Source organism: Bos taurus, chromosome 9 (genome assembly GCF_002263795.3).
Source record: "Bos taurus isolate L1 Dominette 01449 registration number 42190680 breed Hereford chromosome 9, ARS-UCD2.0, whole genome shotgun sequence".
Taxonomy (NCBI): Eukaryota; Metazoa; Chordata; class Mammalia; order Artiodactyla; family Bovidae; genus Bos; species Bos taurus.
This window is the reverse complement of record NC_037336.1, coordinates 94,673,719-94,686,278: the sequence shown is the minus strand read 5'-3', so window position 1 is coordinate 94,686,278 and position 12,560 is coordinate 94,673,719. Positions and strand designations below refer to the sequence as shown.

General features: G+C 40.7%; 1 protein-coding gene across 5 annotated transcripts in view; it reads left to right on the top strand.

The window, feature by feature from the left end:
* SERAC1 (serine active site containing 1) overlaps window positions 1–12,560 on the top strand; it is a 54,336-nt gene that overhangs the window by 28,401 nt on the left and 13,375 nt on the right. For all 5 annotated transcript variants that reach the window (XM_059889696.1, XM_024996613.2, XM_005211072.5 and 2 more), the window contains 2 exon segments: window positions 6,051–6,164; window positions 7,993–8,155. In XM_059889696.1, the coding sequence (XP_059745679.1) occupies window positions 6,051–6,164; window positions 7,993–8,155 (277 nt within the window).

Sequence of the window (12,560 nt, the reverse complement as noted above, 5' to 3'; positions counted from 1 at the left end):
AAGGAGGCAAACTTTGCAGGGTTCTCTCTTTAAATAGAGATCTTGGATCTAGCTCCCAGAGAACGTGAGACTCAAACCCCATCTTCTGCGGTGATGTGACCCCTGAACACGTGTTACTATCCCATCCTCAGGGGCCTGCAAGCATTCTACCTCATCACCGATGTGCTGACCCATCACCGATGTGCTGACCACTTCTGCTGAACATTGTTTTCAGTTCTAGCACCCAGGGGTTTCCCTTTATTTCTTTTTTATTTTCTTTAGAGCTTAACTTTGTTTCAAAATAGTTTTGCTATATTTTATTAAGCATGTTTGTCATGGGAGGGGCTCAGTATGTTAACTAAAGAAAAAATCACAACCTTAAGTTCCAGGTTAAGTTTTATTTGGGGAACTTATTGAGGATTGTAGCTAAGGTAGCTCCAAGGAACCGCTCCACAGAGGTGAGGAAGGAGCCAGGGTATATGAGTTTTTGTTGGAAAAAACCCTGCGGTTGAACACCAAAGATTATTGCTAATCTCTCTCTCACACACACACACACACACACACACATCATGAGTTAAAAATCTGGGCTCATTGAAATTATTCATTAGATATGCATCTTTATCACCTCGGGCCAGTATCCAGAGTGCAGACTTTTCTCTGTTTCCCTCCATCTGGAATTCCCCCAGGGCGCACAGTGGGTAGCCTGTGCCGCAGTGGCTGATGGCTTGATGGTGGGTACATTTTTTGTTTAGTGTAATGATAGGCTACATTCTTTGTCCGTACCTGGGAGCCAAGTTCACCTTCTTGCTGCATCTAGAAAGCTTCCTTATCATGTCTCCATCACCTCCAAGAGCTATAGACACTGCTTCAACCTCCAACTTCTGTCTCCAGTTCTGTGTCCTCAGCAGCTGCAGTGATTTAAAAACAAAACACAAGTTCGATCAGGTCACACTCCTGCTTGGAGCCCTCCAAATGGCTCCCCGTTGTACATTAAACCTGAACCCCTCACTGTGATCCAGGCACGGACTGGCCTGTGTTTTACCGGTGTGCCTGCCCCTAGGAGTGGTGAGGAGATTGATAGGAAGGCGCCACTGGGCACAGATGTAAAGTTTGTTTGGTGGCAAAGAGGCTGAAAACTGAAGGAGACCACACTTAGGTGAGGAAGGTGGTGTTTGCACCGTGGACAGAGCTCTTAGAGTACTCCCCGGGGAAGCTCCACTCCTTGGGAGTAAGACTACTTTCAGACAGGAAAAGCCATCACTTCCGATGGAGGTGTCTGTTATCTCCCCGCAACCCTTACTCCTGCTGTTCTAGCCACGGCCTGTTGACCAGATGTGAACACCTGGCATAAAACCACCCATACGTAGCAGAGGGCTTCTTGGTGAATCACAGCAGCCTCCTAAACAGACTCCCGCTCCGGCCTGCCCAGCGTGGTCACTGGCTTCCACTGTTCCTCTGCTATCATCTCAGCAAGACTTCTGTCTTCCAAAAATAACTCTTACAACAGAAGAGACCCACAGACCTAGAGATCGAACTTAATGGTTGTCACGGGGAAGGGACAGTTAGGGAGTCTGAGATGGTCATGTACACACTGCTATATTTAAAATGGATCACCAACAAGAACCTACTGTACAGCACAGGGAGCTTGGCTCTGTTACGTGGCAGGGTAGATGGGAAGTTGGGGGAGAATGGATACAGGTATGTGTATGGCTGAGTCCCTTCACTGTTCACCTGAAACCATCCCAATATTGTTTGTTGATCAGTTACACCCCAATACAAAATAAAAAGTTAAAAAGAATAGCTCTTACATCTCTAAGAGAAATCCAAACAAATTAGAGTCACTATTACTATATTAATTACATAATCAACTCAGTGAGGAGAAAGCATTTTATCAGTGAAACAAATGCATTTTGTTTGCATTTGTTTTGCAATAAAAATGCAATAAAATAAAAAGCATTATCAGTAAAACAAATCATAGTATTCTGTATTCTTTTACCAATTGAACTGCCAGCTAAAAATTTGCACTTGCTATCTGCCTCCACAAGGATTAAGTCACTGACCACGGTAGCCACTATCAACACACCCCGAAGGCAGTTCAGGGTGGAGATCAGGAATGAGGCCCTCTGTGCTCTGGGGAAAACCGGCAGAACAGGCCTTCAGATAGATATTTTTAGGAAAAGATTTTATGAGCCCAAGTTCTCGCATGTCCTCTTATCTAGAAAAGCAGTAAAATCATTAACAGTGTCATGCGCTCCTCACTTCGGCCTCTGCCATAGTGTGTCATTAAAACCACATAAAATGCTGGCCTTCCCCCTGCCTCTGTTCCTCAGAACTATCTGAGACGCTCTCTGTCCAGGCTACAGTCCTCATTTTTACCCAAATAAAACTTCACTCACAACTCTCACATTATTCATTTTTTTCCAGACAGCTTGTCTTTCCCTCATTTCCGTTTTTATGAGAAATTAGGGACATACTAGTAGCTATGACTTCTCTAGCCCATGTTTTACAATTTCTCCTTTGGGCCGTGTCTTGGAATCGCTCAAATGAAGTGTAATCATCGTTTTCCTTTCGATGCTCAGAGCGTCACTGCCTGGCCACCAGAGCCTGTTCCTCGTTGTCCTTTTTAATTCTATCCCCAAGGTAGCTGTGAGAGCACCTGTGTTTTCTGATGGTGAGAGGTCCCTGGCTCTTCTCGATTCTTCCTGCCTCCCACAGGGCATCCCACGGCTTCCGTCTCCCACGACTTCTCTCTCAACTTCTGTCCTCACGCCCCTGCAGAGCTCCTGCTACCTGGCCTGGAGTTCCTCATTTTTCAGCACCAAAGATTTTCTTCTGCTCATGACTATTCAGTTGACATCCCTCTGCCTTCTCTAGTGTTCTGTCACCTTCTACAGGGTGTCCTCACCTTTCGCTAAGTGAAGAGAGTGCATGGTGTAACACGTTGTACCACTTCCTTGCTACCTGGACATCGTGGCCTCAGCCAGCAGTTTAGAGGAGTAGCCCATCTTTAGTTAGTTTCGTATTGAAATCAGTAACTTTAGTTCTGAGATCCCATCTCATCAGACCAGTGAGCAACTCCACTTCAGTTACTCTTACTCCCAGTTTAGTCAGGCTCTGGTTTTTTTGTAAGTTGGGGGAAGGAGTGGGAGGCACGCCCGTCTGGTTTTTAGTGATCTGACCAGTTATGACAGACCTGTCCCGTGACAGTCCCCAAGCCCCCTTCAGTGGGGTGGTGGGGGCTGCAGCTTCTCTACAACACTGCTCACGTGCAGAGGTCCCTCTGGGCTTAGCGGACAGCCTGCAGTTAGGATTGGGTTCAGAGCCTGGCTTCTTAACCTCTGCACACCATGGATCCCTCTGGTGACTTGATAAAGCCTATGAACTCATTTCTAGGTGCTTAAAATACATAGGATTACACGGGAGACCGACTATATTGAAATACTATTATCCAATTTACAAATTTGTAAAGTATGTACTTTAATTACAAACTTAAAGAATTGCAACAATAATATATTTCAGTAGACTTGTCAGTTATTCCTAGTTTATCCCATTTGTTTTATCATTCCCCATTTACTCTCCATATATATGTGTGTATATATTTTTTTTTTTTCTTTTTTTTTTTGTTGCGCTGGGTCTTCATCGCTGCACAGGCTTTCTCTAGTTGTGGTGAGCAGGGGCTCCTCTCTAGTTGCAGTGCTCGGTCTTCTCGTTGCAGTGGCTTCTCTTGATACAGAGCACAGGCTCTTGGATCTTAGAGCACGGGCTTCAGTGGTTGCTGCACGCAAGCTCAGTAGTTGTGGCGCGTGGGCCCAGTTGCTTTGAGGCATGTGGAATCTTCCTGGGCCAGGGATCAAACCCATGTACCCTGCATTGGCCGGTGAATTCTTATCCACTGTACCACCAGGGAAGCCCTATAGATACATTTTTTCTATGTCTGTTTTTATGCACGTTTACAGCTTTCCACCCTGTGCCTTTTGAGAGTTAGATGAGGGTCAGTTTGGGGTCACCAGTGTGAGAATATGCAGTTGGCATTCAAAGGAACCATGAGCATGATGCTGTTTTCAGGCAGCTACAGCAAGTGACGTGTGGTGGGGAAAAGATGCACCTTCTATTATTTGCAGGGCTTCGCTGGTGGCTCAGACGGTAAAGCATCTGCCTGCAATGCAGGAGACCCAGGTTCGATCGCTGGATCAGGAAGATCCCCTGGAGAAGGGAATGGCAACCCACTCCAGTACTCTGGCCTGGAAAATTCCACAGATGGAGGAGCCTGGTAGGCTACAGTCCATGGGGTCGCAAAGGGTTGGACACGACTGAGCGACGTCCCTTTTCTTTCTTTTCTATTGTTGGCAGAGACGCACAGACTGCTGCTGTCACTGTGGCTTTTTATCTTTGTTGGTAATTGAACACAATGAAAAGTTTCACTTAAGGGTTAGGAAAGTTAAAGAGACAATTTTTTCCCATCCAAGCTTACATCCTCTCTTCCCCGAATTCTCTATACCCCAGACCCTTAAGGATAACCTGGGTTACAAACTCGTGCTTTAGAATGAACGTCATTTATGCCCAGTGAGTCTGAACAAGTTGCAGAGCTCTAAGGTTGTAATTTTTTATGAAGAAACACTAGAGATTAGCTCTCACATGTATTAAAAGGAAGGGACCCACAGTTAGAGGCAGTATCAAAACCCCCCACCCCCCTGCACCCCACCCACCCTGGTGATGATTTGGCTTCCCTGCTTTTACTTTCTCAGTTCACTGGGAGAACTGGGTCGGTGAGCAGGAAAGCGCTTCTCAGCTTTAATGGTCACCTACTCCCACTGCTAAAGCCTGGGAAATTTGCTGACTGTACTTCTGGAGGGAGGCCAGGCAGGAATGGTCCTTGGTCTTCTACCATCCCACATGTTACCATCAAGATTGCTCCTCCTCTGATGTCGGGATCCAGGTTTGTCTTGTTTGGTTTTTCTTACCATTGGACACTCCCAGTCACCTTGTCTCCAGGTTCAGCCTCTGTTGGAGGACCTCAGAGCCCAAGGGTGCAAACAGGATGCAAACATTTGGACAGTGCAGACTGTGACTTCTTTTTGACCCAATATGACAAACCGCCTGGGGTCAAAGAACAGTGGATGTGGTGCAGTGGTTTTTCCACTGTGAAGCTCTTGTGGTCTTGGTTTAAGGACAATCCAGCAATGTTGGGCACTGTTTCATATATTTTAGAGGCATTATATTTCTTTTCCTAAGAACTTTCTGCTTCTGACTGTTGCTCATTTTCCCATAGCCTTGTTGGTATTTTCTCACTGATTTGTGGGCGATCATCGCATGTTAGCAATCTGCTGTAAGAACTGAAATTTTCCTTTCCCAGTTTATTTTTGTGTTTTAGTATCTACTAAGGACTAGTCCCCACTACTCCTCTCCTTAGTAATTTTCCTAACTCTTCTGTTTATTCTTCCATGTGAATTTGAATTTCAACTTAAGAAGACTTAAAAGCTTTCTCTCTCTCTCTTTTGGCTGTGCTGCATGGCTTTCAGGATCTTAGCTCCCCAACCAGGGATTAAACCCCGACCCTGGCAGTGAAAGCGCCGAGCCCTAACCACTGGACTGCCGGGGAATTTGTGCCCCACCCCCCTTTTTTAATTAAAAGCTCTTTGATCAGTTGTTATTGTCTGTATTTTAACTTTTTTGAGTAATGCCTTTTCTATCATTCTTATTGATAGATTTTAGCTAGACTCTACTGGCATAATCTGACACCAGAACACCATTTGTTCAGCCCTGGCTTTTCTTACCGGGTGAAGATTTGTGTGTTAGTCTCTGTACTTTCAGATAAGAGGACACAGAGGAAAGAACTGAGAAGCTCAAAGACCGCTGTCTTCTAAGAATAATCCCACATGTTTTCTAGTCTAGCAACAGTTTGCATAATGAAAGTTCCCTGTAAGTCTCTGAAATATTTTGAGTCCTACATATTAGTTCTTTCTAATTACTATATATAGTACAGAGGTTTTTGTTTGTTGTTTTTTTTTTTTGTGAAACAAAAAATATTAGGCCCTTTTTTTCACTAAGAATTTTGATCATCTCATTGTCAGGGTGGTTTATGGTGTTTCGGAGGAAATGGACTTCCTTATGCGGAAAGTTTTGGAGAAGTTCCTTCAGCTACAGTGGAAATGTTCTGTTTGGAAGCTTTAGTAAAGCATTCTGAGGTAAGTTACATTTTCAAAATATGGTCACATTTTATGATCACATTGAAAACATTATACATGTTGATTCATTCAAGGGAAGTAATTCTAATTTTTTATAAAAGAAAAAAAATTTTTTTTGCTTGTTTTCCTGCTTTTTTCTCAATTATTAGCATTGATAATCATGATTTAGCACCAACACATGAATTTCATCTTTGCTAAGTATTTCTAAAAATGGATTTAATCTCAAGTGTACATAAAGCAACCTGTTGTCTAAATATAGCATTTACCTTTCAATTATGCTGTCTTCCATTACCTTTCTCAGATAGTTTTTACAAGTAATATTATCAATAATATTAAAATTTACAAGTATTATTATTTAACTGGAGTTAATTTCCAGTTAAAATATGTGCCAAAGATGTAAGACAGGAAAAAAGTAAATACTTGGTAAAAGTATCTACTTGACCATAGCCTTGAATTTTAACCATAGCATGTATATGTCAATGATTTTTAAAACTTTTTTTTGCATTATGACAACGTTTCTATCATGATCATGGTTTGATTTTATAAAGAAAAAAGCAACAAACTGTGGTGCTCAAGCATTAGTGCATAAAAATTATCCAGGAAGCATGCTTAAAATGCACGTTCCTACTCACCTCTGGCCATTTGAATGGAGTCGATGTGCGGTGGGGTCCAGGAGTTCACATTGGTAACAGGCACTCCTGGTGAGGCTGATGCAGGCGGGTCATCCCACATCATGAGAATCGGCTCTAAATGCTCCCGTTTAACTGAGAACCGTTAGACACGGCACAGAAGCGCAGTGCTCATCTCAGCTCCCACTGGTGGAATCAGGAATGAGCACCAGGGTCTTGAGTGTTCCCTGAAAAGGGAACGTGGGAGAAGCAGCTTAACTGTTTTGTGACTTATGACTGTTGTCTGAAATAACAGGTGCATCTGTAGTAGTAGGTCCAGTGCACAGAATGTAACAGTTTCCTTTCCAGAAACTTCTCAATGTATGACATATCTCACTGATACATGTCCCAAAGGCATACTTTTAAATGCATTTAAAATGTGGTGAAATTTAATAAGAATTTAGAAAGGGAAAGTCATTGCATCTACAGGACATGGTGTCACATAAGTGATAAAACTAAGTGCTGGCAAAAAGAGCAAGACCACCCTGGGGATCATGGCAGACTGTCCTGGGTCAGTTCTGTCATCTTACCTTAATCCATAGATTTCCTTTGGCTTTCTTTGATCTCTTTTCTCCATTAAAAATGCACATCCCCTTTTCTTTCTAATTTTTACCTGATCTTTCTCTTTTAAAAAAATGTCCAACTCTTAAGTTTGAGGCAAGCATGCCTCTCCGTGCACCACCCCCTCAAGCTGTGGGCTTGTATGGGATCGCAGATGTTGCTTATCTGTATCTGGGAGTTCATATAGACAGAAGCAACATCTTCCATTTACACAGGGGATTATTTCCTGGCATCAGGTGGCAGGTTTCTCAAGGGGAGAAGACCCTTTAATGTAGTTTGAAACCAATCAAAATATCCATATATACTGAAACAATTCTGAAATAATGATATCATGGTTCCATCCAACCAAGAGCTAAGCAGAATGACTTTTAAGAATAAAAATGTCACAAGTCCTAGTGGCCTTCATTTTCCAGTGATTTTTAAAGCACTTCCACACAGATGGGGGTTGGCTGATATATTTGAGCTGAGCTGAGAGTTTGGGGGTCTCCCTGGGTCTCTTCCTTGAGCAGGAGCCACCTGGCTGCCCGCCAGCATGCTCTGTCACCTGGTTAGTAAACTTGTACAATGTAAAGTGAGCTTTCATTAATTTATTGTGCTAGATACCCACACATTGTGATAAAATTGAAGCAAATGGAGGCTTGCAGCTACTGCAGAGGCTGTACCAACTTCACAAGGACTGTCCTAAAGTGCAGAGAAATATAATGCGCATCCTTGGAAATATGGCTTTGAATGAACATCTTCATTCTACTATAGTTCGCTCAGGTAACAACTTTACATACTGAGTATTTGGAATCCAGCCTCTGTTCTTCTCCCACCTCTACCCCTCCGTCGTGGTACTCTAATTTCTCAACAGACATAAGGCTTTGCTTAGGGTTAGTTTCAGGTCCTTAGAGCATGTCGTCTTAGTAGGGGCAAAGAATTGCTTGAGACATGTGGATAATCCTCACCTACGCTAATCAGTGTGTAGACAGTCACAGGAGAGCAGTTTCGGCCATGACGACCATCTTTGTATGATCTGGGTAACCAAGAGGCATAGTAAGACTAAAGAGAGGTGATATCCCCGCCTTGTAACTAATAAACCACCTGTGGGGAGATGCTGTGGATGAAATTTCCCACCTGCTCTGGTCTCTGTCATGATGCATCATGATGCCTGCACCATGGTGGTTTTCCAGCTGCAGCATCCCTGCCTCGTTGACAGTTCAGCATTTGGCATTCTGCTGTAAGCAAGAGCCCTTCCTTCTCTGCCTCCTGCCTTTCTTCCTTCTCCCTCCTTTCCTTCTCCCTCCCTCCCTCCCTATCAGTATGGGCACATGGATTCCTAATTTTTCATGGTTTACAACTTCTCACTGTACTTTGATGCCAGATTGTCCCAGCTTTGGTCAGTGGAGCCCAGCCAGCTAGCTCCTGTGTCCTCTGATGTACCCACCTCATTTTGGGAGGCATTCCTTACGTGCTGGTGTAACGACATGTTCCAGGCTTATTTCTTCAGAGACTCCTGTTTCCTTTCAGTGGAGGCTAATTGTTAAGAGACCAAGGTTGGGTGCTATAGCGTTAGATGTGCTTATTGCTCCTGGGATGTCTTTGCTTCTTGGCTCTTTCAGTGGAAAAAGCAGGGTGATATATACAAATAAATGTATACATTTATTTGTAATGTATACATAATGTATACAAATGTATACATACACATATGTAAATATCCATGCATATGTGCACATATGCATGCATGTGTTCAACAATATTTAGTAGAAATGATGAATTTATATTCTATTTTCTCTTGTATCTCTCTCCATTTTTTTTTTTAATTTATATTTAAGAGTGTCTTGATAAGCAGAAGATTTTAACTTACTGAAGTCTGATACAGGGATCAGCAGACTTTCCTGTAAAGGACCACTTACAGTATTGGTTTTATTTGTTCCTGTTTTTCTTTTTTTAAGGTGGGAACTTAGATCAGTGATTTGAACCTTTTTTCTTGTTTCAGTTATCTATTGCTGTGTATCAAACCACCCCAAACTCACTGGTTAGAACGTCAGTCATATCTTTTGTGCATGAATCTGAAATTCGAGCAAGATTCAGTAGGGAGGGCCTTTACGGGCTCTATGCTACGTCAGCAGGGCAGCTCAACCATGGGATGGAGATTACCCTTTAAAGATTGCTCACTCATACAACTTGTAAATTGGTACCGGCTTTCAGCCTGGAGCTCAGCCAGGGCCAGGAGCATTCGCTTCCTTCAACAGCCACCTTGGGCTTCCTTAAAGCATGGTGGCTGGATTCCAAGGGCAAATTTTCCGAGAAAGAGCCAGGTATAATATGCTCTTTTGCCTTTTACAAAAAAATCAAGCACTGGAAGTAATTTTTGCCAAATCTATTTTTTTTTTTTTTTTTTTGCTCCAAATGCTGTTTTATTTATTTATTTTTTAAATTTTATTTTATTTTTAAACTTTACATAATTGTATTAGTTGATTAAAAGCTAGTCACTAAGGCTAATTCATATTTGAGGGGAGAGGATTTAGAAGGGGTTTAGATCCATCCCCTCTTGATGAGAACAGTGTCAAAAGAATTTGAAGACATGTTTTAAAATCATTAAATTATTAGTTATTTTAAATAACTAATTAAAATAAATTTAATTTAATCATTAGTTATTTTCTAATATAGGTATTTAGAGCTGTAAATGTCCTCCAACCTGCTTTAGCTGCATCCCTCAAATTTTGTATGTATTTTCATCATTATTCGGTTTGAAATATTTTCCAGTTCTCCTTATGATTTCTTCTTTGTTTCATGGGTTACTGAAAAGTGTGTTGGAGTAATTTACAAATATTAATGGCTCTCTAGATATCATGTCTCTGATTTCCAGTTTAATATTCCAGGCGTTCAAAGAACATACCCTATAAGAGTTTAGTCTTTGGTAATTTGACACTCATGTGATGGCCTGTTTTATGGTCTCTCTTGGTGAACTATTTGCACTTGAAATGAATGAATATCCTGTCGTTGGGTCAAGTGTTTTACAGCGATGGTAACAGTGAAACCAAGCTGGTTGATTATATTATTCAAATCTTCTCCAGATCTTTTGTTTAGTTTTTATCAGTTACCAAGACAAGTTAAATTCTTCAACTGTGATTATAAATTTGTCTGTTTCTCCCTTTAGTTCTCTCAGATTTTTCTTCCTGGTGAATTGTTCCTTTTTTATTAAGTAATTTCTCTATCACTGGTAATACTCCTTTTCTTGGAGTCTACTTTATCAGGTATTAAAATAGCCAGCTGGCCTTTTTTAATGCTTGCTGTTTGCATTGCATGTCTTTTGTGTTTTTCTCTTTTGCTTTCATTTTGCTGTGCCTAAAAATAAGTACATCTTTCACAGACATCACACACTTACATCTTCTTTAGAAAGTTCAGCTTGATAATCCCCTTTAATTGGAGTGTTTTGTCTGTTTGCCTCTAATATAATCATTGATATTGTTTGGTTATGTCTGTTGTCTTGCATTTTTCCCCCTTTCTGGTTTTTGTTTCTTTTTTTCTCCTTTATTGGCAATTTTGGGGTTACTTGAGTATTGTTTTATATTCTGTTCTTTCTCCTCTTTTAGCTTTTTTACAGTATTTAATGTGTACTTTTTGATTGACTGTATCTTTAACTTATAAGTCTATTCTGAATTCATAGTATACCATTTCATATATAATGTGAGTGTCTCCAACAGTGTAATTCACTTTATGCCCTCTGCCATCATTTGTGGTACTGTCATACTATAATATGTTACAGGCCATAGACATCACAATATATTGTGGTTAGTTTTCTTTTAATAGTCAAGTGATATTTAAAGAATATAAGAAAACAAATTTTATTTACATATTATATCCAGAACTCTACCTTCTTTTCTATCTAAATTTGCATCTGATATCATTTCCCTTCAACCTAAAGACCTGAGTCTGCTGGCAATAAATTCTCTCACCTTTCATTTTCTGAAAATATCTTGACTTTTATTATCCAGGGATAGGTTATTTTCCATGGGTAAAAAATACTTTAATTGATAATGTGGTGTTTTTTTGTTTTTTTTTTTTTCTGTCAGCACTTAAAAAAATATCATTCTATTCTCCTTTTTCTTTTGAACATCAATCTTTTATTGATAACAAAGCAGCAGTTTGGGAGCATGTTTCCAAGACACCAAGAGCAGGCTCCTGTCACCATGCTGGTTTGTGTGTGTATTGTCTGATGAGAAGTCTCTTAGGTCCATTTGTTCTCTTATATGATATGTGTCTTTTTTTCCTCTGCCTTCTTTTAAGATTTTCAGCAGTTTGACTGTGAAGTACCTAGTCTGTTTTGTTGATCTTACTTGGTGTTCACTGAGCTGACTGTATCTGTGAGTTGATGTTTTTGTTCAAATTTGGAAACTTTACAGATAGTGTATCGTTAGATTTTTTTCTGTCCCCTTTTCTCTCTTTCCTCCTGAAACCTCAATTCTGTATATTAGACCTCTTGATTCTGTTCCACAGGTCACTGAGGCTCTGTCCATATCTTTCCAAACATTTGTTTGTGCTTTCCCTTTCTGTTTTTTAATGTACTTTTATTTAGTATAGTTGAGGTATAGTTGAGGTGCAGTGTTAGATAAGTTTCAGGTATACAGCATAGTAATTCACAATTTTTAACTTGTTAATGTGGTGTGTCACCCTGATGGATTTACAGGTGTAGAAGTGTCTTTGCACCTCTGGGGTAAATCACACTCAGTCATGGTGTATGATTCTTGTACATTGAATTCAGCTTACTAATGTTCCATTGAGAATTTTGCTTCTATGTTCATCAGTGATACTGGTCTGTTATTTTATTTTTTTGTTATATTTTTGTCTGGTTTTGGCATTAGGGTGATGCTGATCTCGTAGCATGAGTTCAGAAGCATTCCCTTCTCTGCAGTTTTGTGGAATAGATTGAGAAGGATAGGTGTTAACTCTTCTCTAAATGTTTGGTAGGATTCGCCTGTGAAGCCATCTTGTCCTGGACTTTTGTTTGTTGGGAGTTTATTATTATTACTATTGTTACTGATTCAATTTCATTATTGGTATTTGATCTGTGTACATGGCTAAAGTATAAAATTAACTCACTGGACAGTAGGAAAAGGATAATTCCATTTAGCAAAAATAAAAGTATATGGAGCTAGGATATATGTATAAATTATTGGTATGT